This window comes from Falco biarmicus, chromosome 8 (assembly GCF_023638135.1).
Source record: "Falco biarmicus isolate bFalBia1 chromosome 8, bFalBia1.pri, whole genome shotgun sequence".
NCBI classification, from domain to species: Eukaryota; Metazoa; Chordata; class Aves; order Falconiformes; family Falconidae; genus Falco; species Falco biarmicus.
The window spans coordinates 35848623-35869381 of NC_079295.1; the positions used below are offsets into that span (position 1 = coordinate 35848623).

At 44.7% G+C, this 20759-nt stretch overlaps 1 protein-coding gene and 1 long non-coding RNA gene across 2 annotated transcripts in view; one reads left to right on the forward strand and one right to left on the reverse strand.

Annotated features, from left to right (window-relative positions):
* The window catches only part of GPR39 (G protein-coupled receptor 39), an 83714-nt gene extending 63016 nt beyond the window's left edge, over positions 1 to 20698 (forward strand). The window contains exon 2 of the mRNA XM_056349069.1: positions 20202 to 20698. Within this exon, the coding sequence (XP_056205044.1) occupies positions 20202 to 20698 (497 nt within the window). The remainder of the gene's footprint in view (positions 1 to 20201) is intronic.
* On the reverse strand, positions 18598 to 20380 carry LOC130153771 (uncharacterized). Its single transcript, XR_008823501.1, has 3 exons — positions 20176 to 20380; positions 19253 to 19500; positions 18598 to 19149 (listed from the first exon to the last, which is right to left on the reverse strand). It is a non-coding gene; the product is annotated as an uncharacterized LOC130153771 (long non-coding RNA).
* Positions 20699 to 20759: the final 61 nt, after the last annotated feature.

The window sequence follows — 20759 nt, forward strand, 5'->3', positions numbered from 1 at the left end:
AGGTCCAAAAAAATGAAGGTAGAAAATTGCCTTTTTCTGGGAAAGAACACTGTTAATATTGAAATCATTAAAGCAGCCAAACTGTGTGAAGGGCATCTTTATTCCCCTTTGGCACATCATGACTACACTTCGATCAATGCAAGCTATGTCTCCACAGTTTTCTTTGTCTAAACCAGCTTTGATCAACTCAATTGCAAAAATTTCTTCAGGCTGCCTCAGTAGTAAAGATGCATACGCTAAGCTGGTCGTTGGTGACCTGTCCTTATCCAATATGACCCTTACGAAGAAGAAATAAAATTTAGAAATGAGATCTTTAGGTGAAGAAATAGTGTTTAGGATCTCAGCGGATTCAGCAAAAGAACACAATTGTGAACTGCTGCCTGTCACTGGAGCCGCTGTGGTTTATTCCAGCCAGCAGCACAGGTACACCCACTCATTTGCGTGGCCACTGGCAACGTGAGGAAACTTCATCCCTTTTCAAGAGGAGAGCCATAAACAAAAGACTGACGGTTGAATGGAAATGCCTCCTGTGATTGCGGGCTGAGCAGGCTGGGTCCAGCCAGGTTTGGCAGCCCAGGGTAGGAGAGGAGGTTTCAGGGGCTGCCAGTTTGGCAGGAGCAGCAGGTCCATGTGGCACCAGGAAAGGGAGAGAGGAGTCTGTCATGGCAAGGAGAAGAGGATTCAACAGGCAGAAAAACACCTGCTTACAAGGGGTGGGTAGAGAGGATGTTCAGCTGATAAAATGCTTTTATTTTTAATCTCTTGCTTGAACTGGTGACTCTTCTCTCCCTGGTTGCTCTCCACAGCAGGAGCAGGGTGCCTTGTGGCCAGGCCTTTCCCTCAGCTGCCCCAGGCAAAGCAGAGAAGTGGGGAAGGACACAGGATACGTACAAAACTCTGGCATGCACAGAGAGTAAATCAGGGTGTTAAACAAAACCTCTGCTCTCAGCTGGCTAATGTTTCAAAGGAAAACATTTCAAACGCTGAGAGAGATTGTGCAGTTAGCCAGTGATGCAATTACATGGCTGTAAGCTGTAGAAACTCTTTCAATGTGGCACATATTAAACCTTTCAGAGGTAGTGCTTTGATTTTTAATTTTACGCTGTTGGCAGGCAATCAGGGTCTTTAATAGTATGGGGGCCAGAGGGAAAATGTTTCAAAACAGCAAGGATCTTATCATAGTGTGCAATTAATGAATAATTATTAAAAACCAGAAATAGCTGGAAGAGCAGGCAAGAGCTGGCAATGCAATTCTCTGGTTTCAGGCCTATAATGAAATCTCAAGAGAGGGAAGTATGATACGCAGCTTCATGCAATTAAAGCTGGGATTTTTTCCCCCTAGTTGAAAGATCAGTGATCTTGAAAAATATACCTGTCACTTGGTTTTGTTTTCAAGTCATTTAATTGTTGTTGTAAAGCATTTAACACCTAACAAGTATGGAGACATCCCATGTAAATTATGGAACTTCGAATTCTTATTTTTTTTAAACAGTAAGATTTTGATTTTGGGGGTGTTTTTTAAGAGGTTTGAAAAGAAGTCTGTCTGCATAGTCTGAATGTGTTAACCATGGGAAAGGGCTGCAGTAATACTTTCCCATTGCTCTGGCTGGTAAGTTTGTCCAGGAAGATGTCAGAGCTGAGAAGGAAAGGCTTCATGTGGACATCCAGGTCTGTTTAATGCTCTGCCACAGGACAGTGCTTTGTGATGTTGGGGAAATTTTTAACACCTGTGGCGTCTTCTATTTCCAATCTATTAAAGAGAAAGGATAAATACCTATTGCATTCTCTCATGCAGGCCTCTACCAGGATATTTCCAATTTCAACTGTTTTCCTGTGTTCAGGCAGGAATTACCTTTCTGCCTGGGGTCTGTATTGTGCCCAGCACAGTACAGCTGTGGTGCCACTGGAATAAAGCAGCTCGGTGCCACTGCTAGGGAGTGCTATTTGTACATGTTTGGATGTAAGACACTTGTTTGCTTGGGGACAGGTGCAGTCCCCAGCCTGGTGCAATGTCCTGGTCCTGACAGCTCAAACTGTATGTGGATTAGAAGGCAAGAAGCAGTGTCTTAAAGGGACTTGGTGCTCCACCAGGCCAGGGAGCATGTTGTGCTTAGTTTCAGCATGAGAGCCCTTTAACAAAAAACTAGCTTATGGCCTGACTGAAGTAACAAGAAATGTTAAACTCCTCTACTGAAGAGGCCTTTGGAAGGAGCAACTGTGACCTTCAGCTTCAAGGCTTTATGTTTTCTCTTTTTCTGAAGCGCAGCTATGGTTGTGTGTTATTGCTGGTCTTGTTTTTCTAATCAAAAGTGAACTTAACAGTTTGCATTTTCAGTTGGAGAGAATAGGACCTTCCTGCTTTAGAAGCAGGAATTATTTTGCTTTAAAGCTGCATGACAAATCTAATAGTTAAAGGTATAACACTTGTGTTTTGTCTCTGAAATCCATTAGTCTGTGGCACGGTGGGAGTGGCTGGCATGCAGGCTTGAAGATCCATTTGCTTGAGCAGCCTCTTCTTTTGAGTACTGAATCACACTTGCTCACTGCTGTTTCATTATGTATGAACCAAACACAGAAAAAGTTATTTACAACTATCAGGCATTTCTACATGCAATATTAAATGAGGTTTTCCATTAGCTTCAAGAAAGAACAGCTTAAGTTGTGTATGTGTGTTTATCATGAGTGTGTGTGTGTGTTGGCCGCTAGTATCTTGCATTCATGTCCCTGGTGTTAATCCTGTTGTACTGGCATGCTGCAAGAGTGTAAGATGTTGCACCCTTCTGTACTAGTGTATGTGCCCAGTGCATGACTGGTATTGACAGAAGCAAACTGTGAGCTACTTGGATCTGTGCTGAATGGGGAAAACACTCTCTTGGTTCCATGGAAGGCTTTCTGGCTTGAGCACAGTTCTGCATTTTTATTTAGACACTTTGATTGCCTCGGAGCATGGCAGCTCTAAAGAACTTCATGAGCTAGAAAGTGCCTCTTGAAACAATTAGATTTCCCAGACACATTACACTGGAAACCAAAGGCACACCGTTGGGGAGGGCGCCAAATTGGCTGGTGGGGCAAGCAAAACCCAGAGTGGATCAGCATAAACAAGCTGTGGGGTTTTCTTGAAACTGTTTCTACGAGACAGAAAATCTTCACCACTGTGCTTTGTTTCTTTGTGCCAGTGTTTTGTTTTCTGGCCTCGGGGGTTTTTCTGGTTTTCTTTTCTCCCAACTCTGATGCTCCCTTTTTGCTCCAGGGTGTTGGTAATACGGTGTAAATGATTGCTGGCTTGCAAGAGAGGCTCCTCAGACCCCTGTCCTGGCTCGGGACAGGGACTTCCCAAGAAGACGTGGGAGGGTGGACTCTCACTGTGCTTGGCCAGCCAGCGGTGTGGGGAAGCTGCTCCTCTGAATGGACAACTGCAGACATTAGAAAACCGGTCCATTTTTTTGCAGAGATTTTGCTATCCCTGACCCTATTCCTAGTAGGGCAGGTGGGCACAGCAGTGTTCCAGCCAGTGTTGCCTGTGCATGAATGCTGTGGTACCAAACGGGAGCCATGCATGCTCCTCTTGCACATCACACTGATCTTGGGGACAGTCCCCATGGTGTTTGGCTGCTGCTTTGGCCCAGCAGTCTGTCATCCCTGGGAAGTGCTTTGAGCCTGGCTTCCAGTTCTCACCAGACTGAGGGTGGAGGCCATTGCTCTTCTCTGGGGATTTGTCTCAGGTCTGAGGTACCTGCGGATCTTGGGATCACAGGAAATTTTCTTTACCGCAGGGCGTGCTTAGTGCTCATGAAAAGCATGTTGCTAATTCCATATGTTCTTGAAACACCTTCTGAAGGCAGTAGCTTTCTTCTCTCTTCTCCTTTAAAAACATCAAGGCAGAGTGTGCACCAATGGAGTTTGTTACAGTGTCGTTAACTGGCTTCAACTGCAGTCATTAATTGATAATCTTGCCGGATCTGCTATATTGCAGTGCCAGCTCAGCAGGCTCCAAGGAACTCTTGGGTAAAGTGCTTTCCATTTTGAGACCATCGTTGGCAGCTTATCACTTGATTTTCTCCTGTTTCCAGGTGTGGAACTAAAAGTAAACTGTCATTGTAGAACAGTAATTCAAGCAGAGTGAGAGAGAGAGTTTGCGTACTTCAATACCACTTAATCAGAAAAAAAAAATAATCCCTTGTTCCGTACATATACAATGCAGATCCTTCCTCTTAATGGTTCAGATGGGTAAAATGTCCTTTTAAGTCCCACATGTCTAATGCCGCTGCTCATCTTGTTACAACAGACTTTTAATTTTGTCCCTGGGGCCAGGTCAGGAAGTGGCTTTCTTTAAAGCCCAACCCAGTATGTGTCTCAATCTCGGAAAGAGACCCTGCCTGCTGCTGGCACATACACCAGCACTGACACCTCTTAACTCAGCCTTCAGCCTGCTGGCCTTATTTATTTACTTTTTTTAATTTAAAAAGCCTTTTGTGCTTGCTAGTCATGTAACTGCCATTTTAGGCCCTAGTAGTCCCAGATGAGGTTGAGCTATGTGTCTTGCCTAAAGGTGTTCTCGCCTGACTCTTGTTCAAACTCAGCTTCCAACTGCAAATTGTGCTTTTGCATGACTAGACCTTTTTTCTACTAGCCCCTTATTTCCTTGAAGCCACCTCCATGGAAAACAGAACAATTTACTGGATCAGTGGGAATAGCATTTTCTTGTGGCATGCCGCTTCGGAAAAATAAGTGATTCTTGATACGATCACTGCCTTCAACCTTCCTCTCTTACTGTCCCTCTCTCCCCATCTTCCTTTACCCTTTACTTTCCTGCTGCACTGCTGGATGACTGCATCTCCAACATTTGCATCTTGTCCCTCCCTCTGCTCTTTGTCTTGGTGATATAAATTGCTCCAGCAACCTCATAATTTTGAACTGCAGTCATTTTGCTCCACTAGCTTATGGCAGTGCACAAAGCAAACACTTTCTTAGATTGGGCAGACTGCTGGTGTACTGATGTCAGAGTAACTTTGGAGCTGAGAGGTTTGTGAGATGCCAAGTGCACCAAAATGTGGATTAAAAATCAAAGCCGCAAGAGAGAACATCCTTTTTGAGAAAACGTCCAATGTTTCAGTGGCTGTTTTTTTTTCTTTCAGCACTTGCCAGTTGCTGTTTAAGCACAAACTTATAAACCCACTATCCCCTTATAAAATGAAATATCCTGCTTTAGAAAAATGAGCAAACAATAACACCATCTTTTGATTTACTGGTGTAATTTTTTTTTTAAAAAACGTGATCTCTAACAGGCTTTTCTGTTGTGGCTAAAAACATTGCTTTGTACATAAGATTTTCTTGTTCAGATCAATTTGCTAAATTTTCATTTAGTTTCAAAGTGGTTCATTTTGTTGAGGCTTCATTTTGTTCAGACTAGCAACTCGAGAGGTTTCCTGTAGCTTAGAGAGATTGCTTTTGAATTGGTACATTATTCAGTCATGAATTGTTTCTTTAGTATATGAGCAGCTGAATGGGGTTTTTATTACAAATGTGAGTTGGAGTGCAAAACAGCTACTATTTTGGCCAAATAAAGAATGTAAAATTAAGCAAAAGTCTTCATAGTACACTGTGATGCTTTTCCACACTGTGTGCGTTGTTTTTTTTTAAAGCAGTTAGCAAAAGACTCCTGTAGGGCATGGTAATATGATTGACTGCACACAGAATTTTAAAAATAATACAATATATTGTAGAAATATGGCTACACTAGTAAGAACTGAAACAGTTTTCCTCTTATCAGAAGATACAAGTGGGTAAATTTTGGTCTTTGTGATCAGCTGCTAATTAAATAGGTCTTCAGCTGCATTCAGCGTCTGATGTCATTGCTGTGTGTTCCAAGTGAGTGTAACAGGATTTCTGCAATCACTGAGGTAATGAGGTGGCGTAGGGTATTGGAGCAAGTGCAATCCCAGTGTTACGCATCAGCCTTTTAAAATATGGTTTTCCTCTGTGTTGTTTCTATTGTTTACTAGTGTAAATGATTGCTTTTACCTACCTTGAATTAGTTTCCACCTCTGCAGGATTTTTTGTCCAATAAAGTTAACTTGGGTAAATGGAAAGCAGTAGGAAAGAAATGCCTGTTTTTTTGAAGATGCTGTCTCTGGATTTAGGGGGATTCTTTAGATGGAAGACTCTTGTAGCAAATCAGGTGACATTATTTGCTTAGTGTGTGGCAGCAAATTAGAGGACCTTGTGTGTTCCAGCTACATTAGTAAAGAGATCGAGGATCCCATCAGTGCCATGAACAGATCTCCTGCTGTGTTTTGCTGTAATAGGCTTTACTGGTGCAGGCACCAAAAATAATTTTCCCTGACTTTAGAGGTGGGAGGCAGGGTTTGTAAGGGCATCTGGCACAGCTGCCTGGGGGTCACTGTAGCACCAAGTCTAACCCCTTGGCTGTCTGACTTCAAGGACGTAAGAGTCCATTTTTGCTCTGGTCTCTTAGGAGAGAGCTGCTTGTCTTTTTGCTACATGACTTAATGATTAAGGGATTTTATTGCCACATGAGAAGATGATCTAGACTTTTTGTTTTCATCTCTTAATCTTGAATATTTTAAGAAAAATCAGTTCTGTTAGCTCTTGGGAGTTAGAATTTCACTCATTAGTAGGTGAAAACCTTACAAAGCTCAGGAAGAAGGTATCTAAAAAATCTTGCTTCCCAAGATGTCTTAGTTGATAGGTCTGAGTAGAAGAACTTATTTCAAAGTAAGAGGCCATTCTGGAAAGAGGATGAGAAATCAAAGTCTAGTGGATATAGCTATGTTAATGGGGGCAGAGCAGCTACTTAATTATGTAGCAATGTCAGAAGTAATAGGATTATCTATTTCTGCCATGGTACAGGTCAAACTGAAGACCAGCAGTTGAACTTAAGGTGCTATATAAATGCATAGGAAAGTTCCCAAAGCTTATAATTGCCCTCTCACTTGCTGTGAATACTGATATTTAGTGGTCATCTTGCTTTTTTTCATAGTCATATATTTATTATATGTGAAAGGGTTATTGCAAAAGTCTTTTCTCCATCACTGTCATTCTGTGTGCCTGAAGTTGGAGCCAGCTGTGTGGGACTGCAAGAAGAAAAGTGTTTTGTAATTCACAGTAGGGTAGAGTTAGTCCTTGTTAAAATCCCCTGCACCACTGTGCTCCAAAACCCACCATATTTACCACCAGATTCCAGAATTTACATTAAAAATGGCATAATTGAATCAAATGCATTGCCACATCCTTGTTTATAGATTTCCTCTAAAAAGCACTGTCTTATTCCTGTGTTTTCTAGGAGAGAGGGAGAGAGCAAGCTGATGGGTAGTTGGTGTTCTGGCTTAATTAGTTTTCTCAGGTCTGCAGTAATATGGTATAGTTCTTAGTGTTTCTTGGAAAGGTGCTACAAAAGATAGAGCGAGCTGCATGCTCCAATTCCACCTGGAATACTCTAGTTAGCTGTGGATTCACCTCAAGGAAATAAAAGAGTTAATAGGCCAGCAAAAAATGTACCCTGTATGGCTTGGATAAAGAAAGGAGTACACACTGTTTTTTCTGAAGTTAAAAAGCATTATAAGGGGGTTTACTTCGAATAAATTATATATAACAAAATAAGCTGACATCTTTCACTAATACTGAGATAGAAAGCTGAGATTGCACTTGTGGAGGAAAGGAAGAAATGCTGTCTGACGTTTGCTGCGAGCTATTGCTGCACGCCAGCTAGCTGAGACATTTTGGAAGCCCCCAGCAGCTAGCTGAAAGCAAAGTGCAAATATCACAGCACAGACACAACGCTCCCAAACCAAACTGTGCCCGCGTGCTCGGCGGATCCATGTACAGGTGTGTGTTTGAACGCCATTTCGCAGAGCACATTCGCCGTCTCACCTGATACGGGGAGACTGAATCTCGCAGACTTTGAATTAGACTGCTGCCAAGGTTGTGGCGAGGGGGAGGAATACTCTTTATCTTGTATATGTATTCATTGAAAAGGTTTGAGAAAGGAGGTTTTGACATGTTTGCACTCATTAGGATTCTCTGGACAGCTCTGAAATATAAATAAAAGGAGATTCAGGTGTTAGCAGAGAAGAGACTTTGCTGCAATGAAAATACTACTGCTCCCTGAATAGCCTTCTCAGGGGAAGCTGCAAACAAGCAGTGTTTGGCCAGGTCATTTCTCTTAGTGCGATTTCGAGTAGCTTCACCACTACCCAAGGCTTCAATCCAAATTGTCAAAGGTTAGGCCTAATTCAAAGAATAAAATTGCCTTGTTGTGTGATAGTTACTTTATGTTTCCGCCATTAGTGTAACAGCCAGGACATACTTCAAGGAGTCAGACTGGAATTTGTTCTTTGGAATTTGGCATTGGAATTGCTACTGTGGCTGTATTGGAGATGTCTGAATCAGACATTCCCTCTCTCCTCACCTTTTCCAAAAGATAGCCACCTGCCACCCTGAAATACCCAATTTCATTTCTCATGACACTGCTTCCAGGCAAGAAAGTCTTCCTCACTCTCCTGCAGATTATGTTCTTCCTTAAATCCTTAGAACAAACTGGTTCTGAAAATGCGTGAAACTTTGTTTTGACTACATTTGTTTATTGTTTTCCCTCCAAAAAGGAGAGGAATCTGTTCAGAGCAGGAAAAGGCTGCTGTTGTCAGGAAGAGCAGGCTGTCGGTGTGTTCAGAAGAAGGTGAGAGTCCTGCAGGCAGCCTTTCACCTGCTCATGCCAGGTTGCTAGTGGGTAAAAGGAAATATTCGGACTGTGTAGATGCTTTCCTGGAAGATTGTATCTGAGGATTAGCTCCTGGGGACTAGTGGCTCCCATGTGCTGGTTTGGAGTGGGACCTGTTTGTACCCACAGTTTCTGTGGGTACACAGAAAAAAAAAGTACCACCTTCTGATCGCGACAGCCAGCCTCACCCGCTTCAATAAATACATAAAATATGTTATGATAGTAGAGCTGCAAAGGCAAGCCATACGCAGTGGGGGTTAGCTCCAGCACGTGTCACTGCTGTGGCCAGACTGTAAATCAGGGTGGAGGAAAAAATGGGAGGCTTCATCCAGTGCAGCACTTTCACCCTTTTTCCTCCCATCAAGGGAAACTGGAGTACCAGTATCTTACTGGACTGACAGAGTCACCTTCCTCAGGGACAGAGGAGAATAAATGGGCCTTCAGTCTCAAAGCTCAGCCAGCAAGCTGTCACCCCGTGTGCCACTGGTGCCGCGTCTGCCTCGGTACATTTCTGCTCTTTCACTCCCTGGATCCTGCTTCCTGTTGCGGGTTTTGGTGGAGAATTTGGATAACTGCATGTAATTTTTAAGGCAGTTTGCTTTGGTTTGTCTTCTCACTTATGCTGCTGAACGTAAACACCAATTGCATTTGTTCTTTTAAAGCAGCTGGCTAGCATGATCTTGCTACTATTTCTGCATCAATAATTCCATTTTAATCTCACTTGCTGAAGAAAACAGCAAATTTTCTTCATTTGAGGGGCTTTGGTACAAAAATCTGACTTGGAGATTGATAGTATCGCTCTCATTTAGGAAGAGCTTTGTTGGTTCCCCCATGATGATCGGTTCCATATAACATAGCACTCTAGCCTGTCTTTTTGCCGGCGCTCTCAAGTATCTTATGTATCTGCTGAGCTAATATATTGTCTTTCTGTATTTGTATTCTGCAGTTGATTGTTCAATGATTTCTCCTGCTGAATTGCAATAGATGAGCTGTTTAATGTTGCAACAGCCGATTTTGTAATGTAAAAACAAAAAACCTCTCAATTCCAAATTGTGTTTGCTAGTTAGAATGCAGAATTTAAATGAGATTTATATGGAAGATGTATTTTTCCCATTGTTTCGCCAATGCAGAAAGAAAACAAGTCTTCACTCTATCTAAAAGAAAATCAAAGCAACCATGGCAAGAATTTGTTTTGCAAGGAAGAAGCATTAATAACAACTAAACTTGCTCCCTTCTACACATTTGTGTTCTTATTAGTGTTTTTAAAAAATACTTTCTCAATGCAAAAAGCAATTTCCAATAAGCATGTCTTTTCTGACAGCTGGAATGTTGAGATTGCTAAAAATTAGCAGTTTAAAAATTATTTATTATACCATGGTATGTCTTCTGGTACTGAGTCTGTGTATATTTCCACAATATTTTCGATCTTCTTTTCACCAGAGTAGCCCTGATACAGATCTTTTTCTTGTTTTTACTGGAGAGTTGCCGTAGTGAAGGGAAATGAATGACACAAAAGTAGATGCTGGATTTTGTAGCTTTTACTGACAAACTGCATGAGATGGGCACCTGAATGAAACAGTTGACCGGCGCTTCAAATGCCAAGGTGGTGTTTGCTGTGAGGCATAAGGATTTCAGGACTATTTACCCACCGATGTGAGGGAAGGCACCAAAAAGGACAAGGGAGTGCATGCAATTTCCCTGTTCCCTTTTCCAGAAGTCTCCTGGCAGCCTTGGCAGTGCAGTGCCTAGCTTGCTTCGTCCGCAGGGCTGGGGGTCCCCAGGAAGGTGACCTTGGCCGTGACCTGCAGGGCTGGCCCGGGCGGGGGGCGCGCCCGCTGGGGGTGCTGGGGGCGGCAGCCGGCTGCCTGCGGCGGGGAGCGTCCGCCAAACGGCACCTTCCGCGGGGGCAGGGTGGGGTTTGAGGCTGGAAGAATAAGGCTGAAGAGCAGGATAAACCTGTGGTCGTAGCACCGCTGTGCCGGGCCGCACCGTGCCCCCGCCGCGCTGCCGCTGCCCCCCGCCGGGCCGGGCAGAGCGGGGCCACGGGGGGCTCCCGGGCCGCGGGCAGCGCTCGCCGTGTCCCGACACGGGGCCACCGCCCGCCACCCGCCCCGGGCCCGGCCCGGCGGGGCGGCCAGGAACACCCCCGGCCCCCCGGGGGGCTCGTCCCCCCCGGCCCCCGCCCCGGGAGGGCTCCTCACGGCCGCTCCCCCGCGGGGCTCCGCGGGCCCCGGGGCACGGCCCGCCCGGCCGGGGGCTGCCCGCGGGCCCGGGGGCGGCTCCGCTCCGGCGCCGGGAGCCCCCCCCGCCGCCGCCCGCCCCGGCCCGGGTGCCGCGGGGCCGCTCCGCTGGCGGGGCCTCGCTCCTCTCTCCCGTCCCGCCGGGGCGGTGCCGGCTTCTCCCGCTGTCCCCTGCCGTGCCGGGGGCTTCGGCCGCGGCCAGCGGCGGGCCCGGCTGGGAGCCGGCGGGCCCGGGCTCCGTCCCGCCCGGGGGCAGCGCCCGCAGCACCGACCCGGTGTGGAGTATTAAAACTAACATGATTTCCTCTAGTAACGCAGGAGCATGTGTGGCTTTTAAAATCGTACCGTGAATTTAATCACTGTTTTACAAAAAGGCTGCTCATGTTCAGTAATGGTATTTGTCATGAAATTTCTTGAGTATTTTAGCTTTTTCTAGTGTTTGCACTAGTGTTGGCAGTATTTAAAAATATTTGAGAAGCAAAACTTGACCCTGGTAAGAACTGAAGATAATTGTCAGATATTTTAAATTGCTAAGAAGTAGAACTGTTAACACTTGTGTCCTCACTAATTATATTCCGCCTGCCTGTGTTTCCCTGACAACTTCCGATGCATCCGGTATCACTGTACCTAACGGGTGGGGGCTGTTAAGTGACAGTGCAAAGCACAGATAGCTTATTCCTCTGAAAAGCCGATCTGTTTGCCGATGCTTGTGGAGAAGTGTGTGATGGGAACCCCAGAAGCTGCTATGTTTTGATGCTGCCGAGTCAGAAAAGATTTTCCTGTAGTGTCCTGTAAGTCCCAGCTGGACGGACCAATGATACACAGACTTGAAACTTTGGTTCAGGCTCCATGTAAGTCTCTGATAATCTCCTTGTTTATTGGGAATGTTTGTGTTTCACAACCCAATACATTGTTTATCAGTTGTAGAGGACTTGAAGCACAGTGTAGACTGAAGCACCACCACTCTGCAAGAAAGCGCAGGTGTTCTTCTGGGCAGGTTTCTTCAGCATTACTTTCTATTAGAGATCAGGTTGCTGGAAACACAAAATTCACCTCACCCTTTGCCGCTGAGTAGCTGATGGCATATTGCTGTGCTGTGTCCAGCCTAGAGCAGCTTTTTGTTGTCAGTCAAGGAGAAGAAATGTGTGCAGCAGGGCAGGGAGGGCCTGAACTAAGCAAACTGTTGGGTGATGCAGGGATTTCAAGTGGAGAGAGGGTTTGTGGGTGTGCTGTTCTTTGCTGTGGCATTGATTTGACCTAGTGACACAACACTGGGCCAAAACCTCTGACAAGCCAGTTTGGTCTCAGTGACCGCGTAGCACCCTTTAAAGCTGTTTGAGGGGGGGAGAGTGTAGGTCAATCCAAGTGAGAAGATGTACACTTTGGATTCTACTAACATCTCCTGGGCCTTAGTGCTGATTTACATTGGCATGTAGTCACCTGTGAAATGAGGTATTGAAAGCAGCTGCTGGTGGTTTTCTGATGCCGAGGGTGGCAAATACTTGTGTGAAATTCTTCTCAATATGTGTTGACAATGCCAGTTACTTATGGAAGCTTTTAACAAGGAAAAAATACATAAATTCCCCATGTCGTCACTGTCCCACACGTGAACACGTTGCTGTTTTGAGGAAAAAACATCTGCTTATGGGAAGAATTCATGCATTGCTTTAGCATTGGTGATTTAATGAGAACATTAATGGTGTTTTCAGTTGGAAGAAAGATGACTTTGTGTGCAACAGAACAGCAACATATGTATTAAAACCTTGCAGCTTTGGTTCATTTATTGCACCAAGAGGCATCTTGGTTCCTCTCAGCGCCTTTCATTTGTTATGCCACTTCGTGGGAAAGCACTGTCTTATCACCCAGCTGTGCTTGCTCATGAGACACAGCCTGGTTGTACAGCACCCTTGAGGCTGGGAGGGGCACAAGGAGCACTAGATGGACCCAGGTCCCTCCGAGGGCTGTGGGAATTGCTGGCCCATGGGGGTTTTTTGCTGAAAGCTGTTGACAGGCTCGGATGTGCATGGAGCTGGTTTCCAGTTGTTTGTCCCAGGCCATATGCTTGATCCTTCCCGCAGTATTTATAACAGTAACTAGTTTGTTACTGGCTTCCATTCAGTTTAAACCCATCCTGAGGAGGGCTGTGGGGCATTTGCCAGAGCCTCTCAGTGAGTGCTTGGAGATTTGCCTGCTTGTGCAGGTGACAGAAATGTCATCTCGCTACCTCTTTGTTCTTGTTATCCCTGCAGTACCAGCACCAGCAGGAGCAGGGGCTGGATTTTATCTCAGTTTAACTTTGCCAGCGGAACCCCCGTGCATGTGGTCTGCACGTGAGGTGGGGGCTTCAGCAAAGACAGCAAGTTGCTGATGTGCAGTGACGAGGAAACTCCCGTCTTCTGAGGAGGCTGCACTTAGCAGCCAGCCCAGCTCCAGTGTCACACCCCAAAGTGAGCCTGCAGATCCCTGGTGGTTAGAAACTCTGATGGGGAAATCGCTGGGAGATAGACACTGTATCTTCTCTTCTCCCTGTAGTTGCTGCCTGAGTAGGGACAGTTGGTTATTGCTTCCTTCCCTTCCAGAGAAGCATTTTTGAAAGGCAAGCTGTGATTCAGAAAGTTGAGGATAAAAGGAAGAGTTGCCGAATAATTTGAGCTTATACAAAATGTATGTAGCAATGCATGTATTGACTTGTTTCAGTGACTATCAGAATTTATTGTCCCTTGAACTAAATATTGACACAGAGAAAGCAATATCAATATTTATCTCTCAGGTTAATACATTTTTATATTCACCTCAACACACATCAATATGTGCTTATTATTATTATAATAATGTTTGTCCTTCAGCAGAAGAAACTTGCATGTGGTTGAGAGGGAAAAGGGAGGTTTATATTAGTATTCTTTTCCCATTTTAAACTTCATCAGATGCTTTATCCTGCCCACGGAGCACACTGCAGCCCTCACTCAAGCAAAACCATTATTGATGGCTGTGACACACTATGCACTGAATACAGGAGTGAGTGAGTGACTTTTGGGAAACGTGAAGTTAACTGTCACTAGTGGCAGGGGCAGCAAAGCCACCACTTCTGTTTTACAGACTAGTTAACTTGGGGGTGCTTCCTGTAGTAGCTCTGTAACCAAGAGCGAGCCACTGAACAGCTGGCAGCACGGACGTGTGCGGAGTGCAGGGGACAAATTGACAAGACTTAGATTCTGAGACCCAGCTGTGACTCACTGCCTACGAAATGGTGCTGTTAGCGTTGAACGGGGGGACACCTGCGGATCTGTTAGGAGCCTTGTGATGAGCTTTCCTCACGCCTGCGGTAGGTGTGGCACTCTGCGTCTGCATGCCAGCTGGAACTTTATTTATGGGCACTCAAGTACCTGAATAGAACTTGGTGGCCTGTTTGGGCCTCCTGCATTTGTTCCAAGCAGTGTGTGTGGACACTTCACTGTGTCTGAAGGATTATCCTTCTGATCTGTCCCGTTGCCTTTTTATCCTAATGCTAGATCTTAGAGAACAAGACCACAGAGGTTTTGTAGCCAGACAGTGAGGGCAGGCTGCACAAAACGGACGCAGGCATGATGGCACTGAACGTCACGAGAGTTGTCTGAGATCTGCAGAGGCCTTTTAGCACACGATTTATGCTATAGGGACCCATTTGTGTGGCGATCCCAGCCCTGGCAATGAGGCAGAAATGTTAAGTTCCACAGAAGCACTGAAAAAACGCTGCTGTTCCTCTCTGGATCTTGCTTGTGAACCTCCTGACCTGAAACAGAGGGAGCTGAAGGGTGGGCAGTAAACAGAGCGGGAGCAGCAGTAAAAGGTGTGTTCCTCTCCCACCGCCTGCACCCCTTCTGCTCATCGACAGCTAGTTGCTGCTGGTCAGAGAGGGGTTTGAGTCACCTGTGTATGTGGCTGGTGGCTGAACACCTGATAATCACCAAAAGCTGTTGAAAGGTGAAAGTTTGGATCTGAAATTCTACCCAGCTGCTGGCAGACCAGAGAAACTTCTCCAAACTTACCTGCCAGAATAAGCACTGGTAGGAAGTCCTGGAGGCTGAAAGGCAGAGAGGACAGTGCCCTCCCTGAGGTGCTCCAGTCTTCCTCAGTGTAACACCGCTGAGGAGGTGCAGTCTGCGTCGCCCCTGCTGCTGACAGCGCTGCCGAGCAGTGCCAGCAGCCGTTTGGTATCATTCTGGTTGGTTTCTTTGCTGCGCTTACAAGTCAGGCTCACAGCAGCGAAAGTAACAGCTGTTTGTAAACTAACATTTAAATGACAATTGTCAGCAGACAATAAGCATATGGTAGCTGCCTTCTCACATGCAGGCGACTGCAGCAGTGGAGGCACAGAGCAGCTGCAGATGCTGGAAGACAGCACTGCATTGATCTGCAGTTGGAAGGTCATCTCAGTGACTGAAGACTGCGTTTTGTGGCTTGACTCTTCTTTTCCTAAAAGCTAGAAAGGCAATAAACTAATGCCTTATGTCCCTATTTCTAATGAGAAGCAAAAGTTTTGAGACCTGGGTTAAATAATAAACGTACGTAATTACATGCCAAACCCCAGCTCCTGAAAGTAACGTTCTTAATTAGTACTGGCGTCTTTGTTTTTCTCCTCCTCCGAATCAGCAGTGACTGATACTATGACCATCAAGAACCTGATTAGCCAGGAGAGCTATTTGCTTGCGTTTCCAAAGCTGTTTGTAGCAGAATTAAGTAGGGACCAAGCACTTGCCTCACGATTAGTGTTGCTTTATGATGGTAAACTTAATAATGAGGGATGGGCTGGGTATTTTCCTCTCTTGGGAGGCAGTTCCCCTGGTGCATGCTTGGAAGACTTTGTGACTAAGGCATAGGGCATTAATGTCATGTTGTATCTTTGAGTATAGTCGGGCAAAGTATGCAAATGTGAAACGAGTGCTAAAAAACACCTCCCTGTGAACCAACTGCATTGCTGCTTGCACTTGACTCATAGCTCAGTAACCATATGCTTATATTCCACTGACAATTGCCATTTAAATGTCAGTTTACAAGCAGATGTTGAGAACCTGCCTTTGTGCCATTAATTAAATCACAAAAAAAGCAAAATCTGAGGTTTAATGCTGCTTAGGCTAACTGCGATGAGAACGGTGGCAGAGTCCGGCAGGCCTTGGTGCACCGGGTCGGTCAGCGTTAAGTGGCACGGGCAGAGGAGCACGTACAGGAGGTCACGGCCATAGCCTCGGTTAATGGGGCCATGGCAGCCAAATAACACGTGTTGGCATTTCCTAGTGACAGCTACAATGTTGTAGACAATTCCAAGTTTGTGGGACGGCTGGCAGCGGCCAGGAAAGAGGGGAAGTACGTGTTGGATGGTAAAAGGAGACAGATTTAAGTGCAGAAAATCAGACAAAAAACTATTCAGTAGAAGAGCAAGCGAAATCTGGAAGGGTGGAGAAGGAAGCCCTCTTTATCTGCCAGACATTTGCATATATTTAAAATCCTTTCCAATAAAGTTCATAATGAATTTAATTCACTCCCCTATGGCCCAGAGGAGTGTTCTGAGTAATAAAAAACTATTGCTAAGGCACAGATGACTGCCAACTCCTATTCTGTGCCAGCAATGCATATTTATATTATTGGCACTTAAACACCGGGTTTATTTTACTACATAAGTGATCCTTTGTCACGTATTAAGAATTAATACTGTAAGATCCACTTTTAGGAAGTTACAACCATACCAAAATTTAAATAATTGTTAAATCAGTGTATTTATTTTTAAAGAGGTTTGGCGTAGCGTTTTTTTCCCCATTAAAATAGTAGTGGATGTGATAATTCCTGTTTTGGGTAAACTCTTTTGTGGCTGGTTTAAAGGCTTAGCTGCTTAAAGTGGTTTGAATCAGGGATCTTTTCACGTCTTTTGGTTGTTTTTTTTGTTTGTTACCTTGAAGTATCTTCATCAATGTTAAATGAATTGTAAGCTCAAGTGCTTTCTTAAAGGTTGAGATGTGTTTACTTACACATAGTCAACTAGGTAACGTGAGGGCTCCTGGCTCTCACTGGTGTGGTCTAAGGCACTTTTCATGATTAAAGCAAGTGATTCAAATGTGTGTTGGAAATTTCAAGCACCAGTGCTGGAGATCACTGGACCACAGCATTACTTTGTTTATAAACTTCATTATTCTGTGGAAGATAAATCTCTGCTCTCATGTAGTGTGTCACTTCAGCAGAGTAGTCATGGAAATGGGGGGGAAAAAGGAGCTACTAATTTTTTTCACATCGATAGGATGGAGTGGAAGGGCAAGTTGGATAAGAGATGAAATGTGAAGGAGTTTAATTCCTAGCAGGCAGCAAGCTCAAGGGAAAAATGCAGCGGTACTGGCGTAAGATGCAGTTTGGTTTATATTCAAGCTGATACTACGTTGTTTGAAGCACCTTCCGTGCATTAAACACAGACTCCTACAGCCTATGTACGAGTTCAAAGAGATGGCGGCAGTAATTCGGCCAAAATGTTTAATATGCCAAGGCCTGAACATAAAGCTGTTCTGATGTGCTCTTCTCATGCACTTCAGTTTACTTTGTACTTCCACATCAAGTGTGAACAGTTGGAAAAAATACCGTGAATTTGCCAGCATGTTTATTTACAGGGCACATCTCCTTTGAATCAACAAACTTTTTTTTTTTTCCAAGTGTAAAAATGAACAATTACTCATCCCTAGAAAAAACCAAAGTTTTAGACATCTCCCTCCCCTCCAAAAGAGTAACCTCAGCACGCTGTGCAAGGGCACAAGCAGCTCATTTTTCACTTGCTGTACACAACAACATGTTCAGTTCCCCGGAACAAAAGCGTTTGGAGAATCTATAGGGGGATCTTAAGCATTTGGCAGTTTGAACTAATAAGAAAGGTCAATGGTGAAGAATTCAGATACAAGCAAAAATTCAGACATGTCAGAGCACTGCGTTTCAGCTTTAAAACTGAATGCACGCATTGTTTGCTTACAGTTTTTCACAGCGGCATTCATAATTTAGAAAACTTAATCAGCACGATGAAGTATCCTGTTTCTAACCAAGAACAAAAAAATTACACTGTAGCACTTACTTTCTTTTCCCTTGAAAGAGATAATCTGGTAAAATTTGACAAGAATTCTGCAGGCCTGGTGGGCTTTGTGTTTAAGTTACATGGGAGAAAATGTTGCAATGGAATAGTACATCCTTCTGCTGCCTTTTTGTAAAGCCCATCACTGCTCAGTTGTGTTTGGTTTTTTCTGTTGGGCCTTGCTAGGATCGCTGTCCCTGTATTTGTTATGCTGGCAGCGGAGAAACAAGGCTAGAAAACATGCAGGACTGACACAAGTTTCAGATCAGCTTTTGACAAGAGATACAAAAGGTACTGAAAAGTGAGGCAAGAGGGCAGGGGAAGAGTAGAGCAGCCGAGCAAAGGGGCATGGGATTGTGTAGGAATGGGAATGAGAACAGAGACTGGCTGAGGAGAGTTACGGTAGTTCAAGAGCAGGCAACAGCCAAGGTAAACACATTTATCACTTGGGCTACTAAGAGCAGCCTTCCAGGGCTCGAAGCTAGTGCTCTAAGATAGGTTTCTTCCCCATTCTACCACAATTACTGTGACATTGAGTACAGAAGCAAATGATCAAAAAGACGTTTATTTGGTAGCTCATTTAGTGAGATCATAAATTTGTTAATGTAATTATAGCTTTCATTAACAAAATTAATTTCTGTAAAAAGAAGAAAAAAGATATTTCATACCTTTGCTGGGGGGGTGGTGGTGGAGAGAACGTGGACACACCCTGTCTAAGCCCTGGCAGTTTCAAAGTTACAAAAAAAACCAAACCTTTCTTCTCTTTTCTGCCTCAGTTACCATTCCTGTCCTCCCGCTAGCGCAGTACCATTTTCCTGGCTTGAAAAAAATCCGTGTGCACTGTGTCAGAATTGCGTCCCTGCAGCGATCTGCTCAATGGGAGCAATCTGACTCAGTCTAGACAGGTAAGAATTAAAAAGCTTCTGTGCTTCTGCTGAGAAAGGAGGCTGGACGTTGGAGGAGACTCACAATTAACAGAACTCTGCGGGAGGTGAGACCCGTGCACCATCAGGGTACTCTACAGTTTTGTGCCTCTGCAGCCGGGAAGCCAGCCTGCACCTTCTGCTCCCTCTAAGTGTTCATGTAAGGCACGTTTCCTGTAAGAAGAAAAACAGAGTGGAAACAGTGAACTGGTGGCTGTGTGGTGTTTCAGAAGTAACGCTTGGTGGCGGGAGCACTGAGAGGAATTACTTTGTGTACCTGGTATTTCATGCACGATGTCAAGATTTCCAGCGCTTATGCACACCTTCCCCCTGCCCTGTCTCCCGCCTGGGAACAGAGCCTGCTCAAGTTCAGCCCTTACGTTTCTTCTGGGCTGCCGCTCTGCAGGTGGCGTCACTGCTGCAACCGAGTGCACGCTGGTCCGCAGAGGCAGAATTTTCAGACATCCAGCACTTAAGTCACCCCTTTTTTAATGCCATTAGTGATGCAGCAACACGTATTTATATCTACATATAAATACAACATGGTCAGATACCACATTTTCAAGCATTATTTATAATCTGAAACTGCTTACACTTTCATGACTAGGCTTGGGTTTTTCTCATTTACATTCGTAATTTAATTCCACTGGAATTTGATTTTTAAGAAAGCCTAACATATCTTAATTACCATAAAAAGATCCATACATATTTTACTTAAAAATATCTTCTGTAAGAGGAAATTTACCAAAAATAACATGAAATATATTATTATGCATACATTTTCTGTTTTGTAAAGTACAAACAAGAATCTGATCTCTTCTGGGTATTGCCTGATCTGATATGGCTATAGGTTCTATTTATTTTGTTTATTTTTCAAAGTAAAGGGAAAGACGTAGGAAATGTAGAAAACCAAAAGAAGAATGCGTTCTTTCCCCAGATACAGGTATCAATGAAAGAACACATTGAAAACTAAGAAATGACAACAGGTAACAGACAAACACTACCCAAGTACTACGCAGTCTCTTGTCAGAGCATGTGCTGCAATGACCTTGTAACAGTTATTAAAAACAACAAACAAAAAAATGCTACTGGCAGAAAAAGCTGTCAAGCAAAACACTGAAAAATCGGTACTATTTCCTAGCAAGTGCAGAACTGGTGCTAAGTATTTGACGTTTTTTCCCCCGCCTAATGTATGCACACCTCTTTCTTCCTCCTTCTGTTCACAGGACTGATTGTTGCAACTCTGGCAATATGCTGGATGCCAAATCAGGTTAGAAGGCTCATGGCTGCTGCTAAACCAAAGCAGGACTGGACTGTCCCCTACTTCAGAGCATACATCATCCTTCTTCCCATCGCCGACATCTTCTTCTACATCAGCTCAGTGGTGAACCCCCTCCTGTACAACATCTCTTCTCAGCAGTTCCGCACCGTGTTTCTGCAGGTCCTCCGCTGTCGCCTGACGATAGAGCACGCCAGCAAGGAGAGGTTTCTCAGAGCCAACCTCAGCTCTACAGTGAGGAGCAGCCGGTCTCTGCGCCCACTGCTCTTCCTTTCATCCAGGCGCAATTCTTCTACAAGGGGCAACAACAAAGTTTTCTTAAGTACTTTTCAGAGCGAGACCAAGGCTGACTGCAGTCCACAGAAACCAGGTCTTGACCCACTGGAGCCAGGCTCGGAAGTAGTGCCACTAGAGCCCAACTCGGAGCCCAGTCCAGATGCATAAAATGGCCTTTGTGAACATCGAGTGTGACTTCATAAGGCAAAGTTAATGATTAGCGATGAAC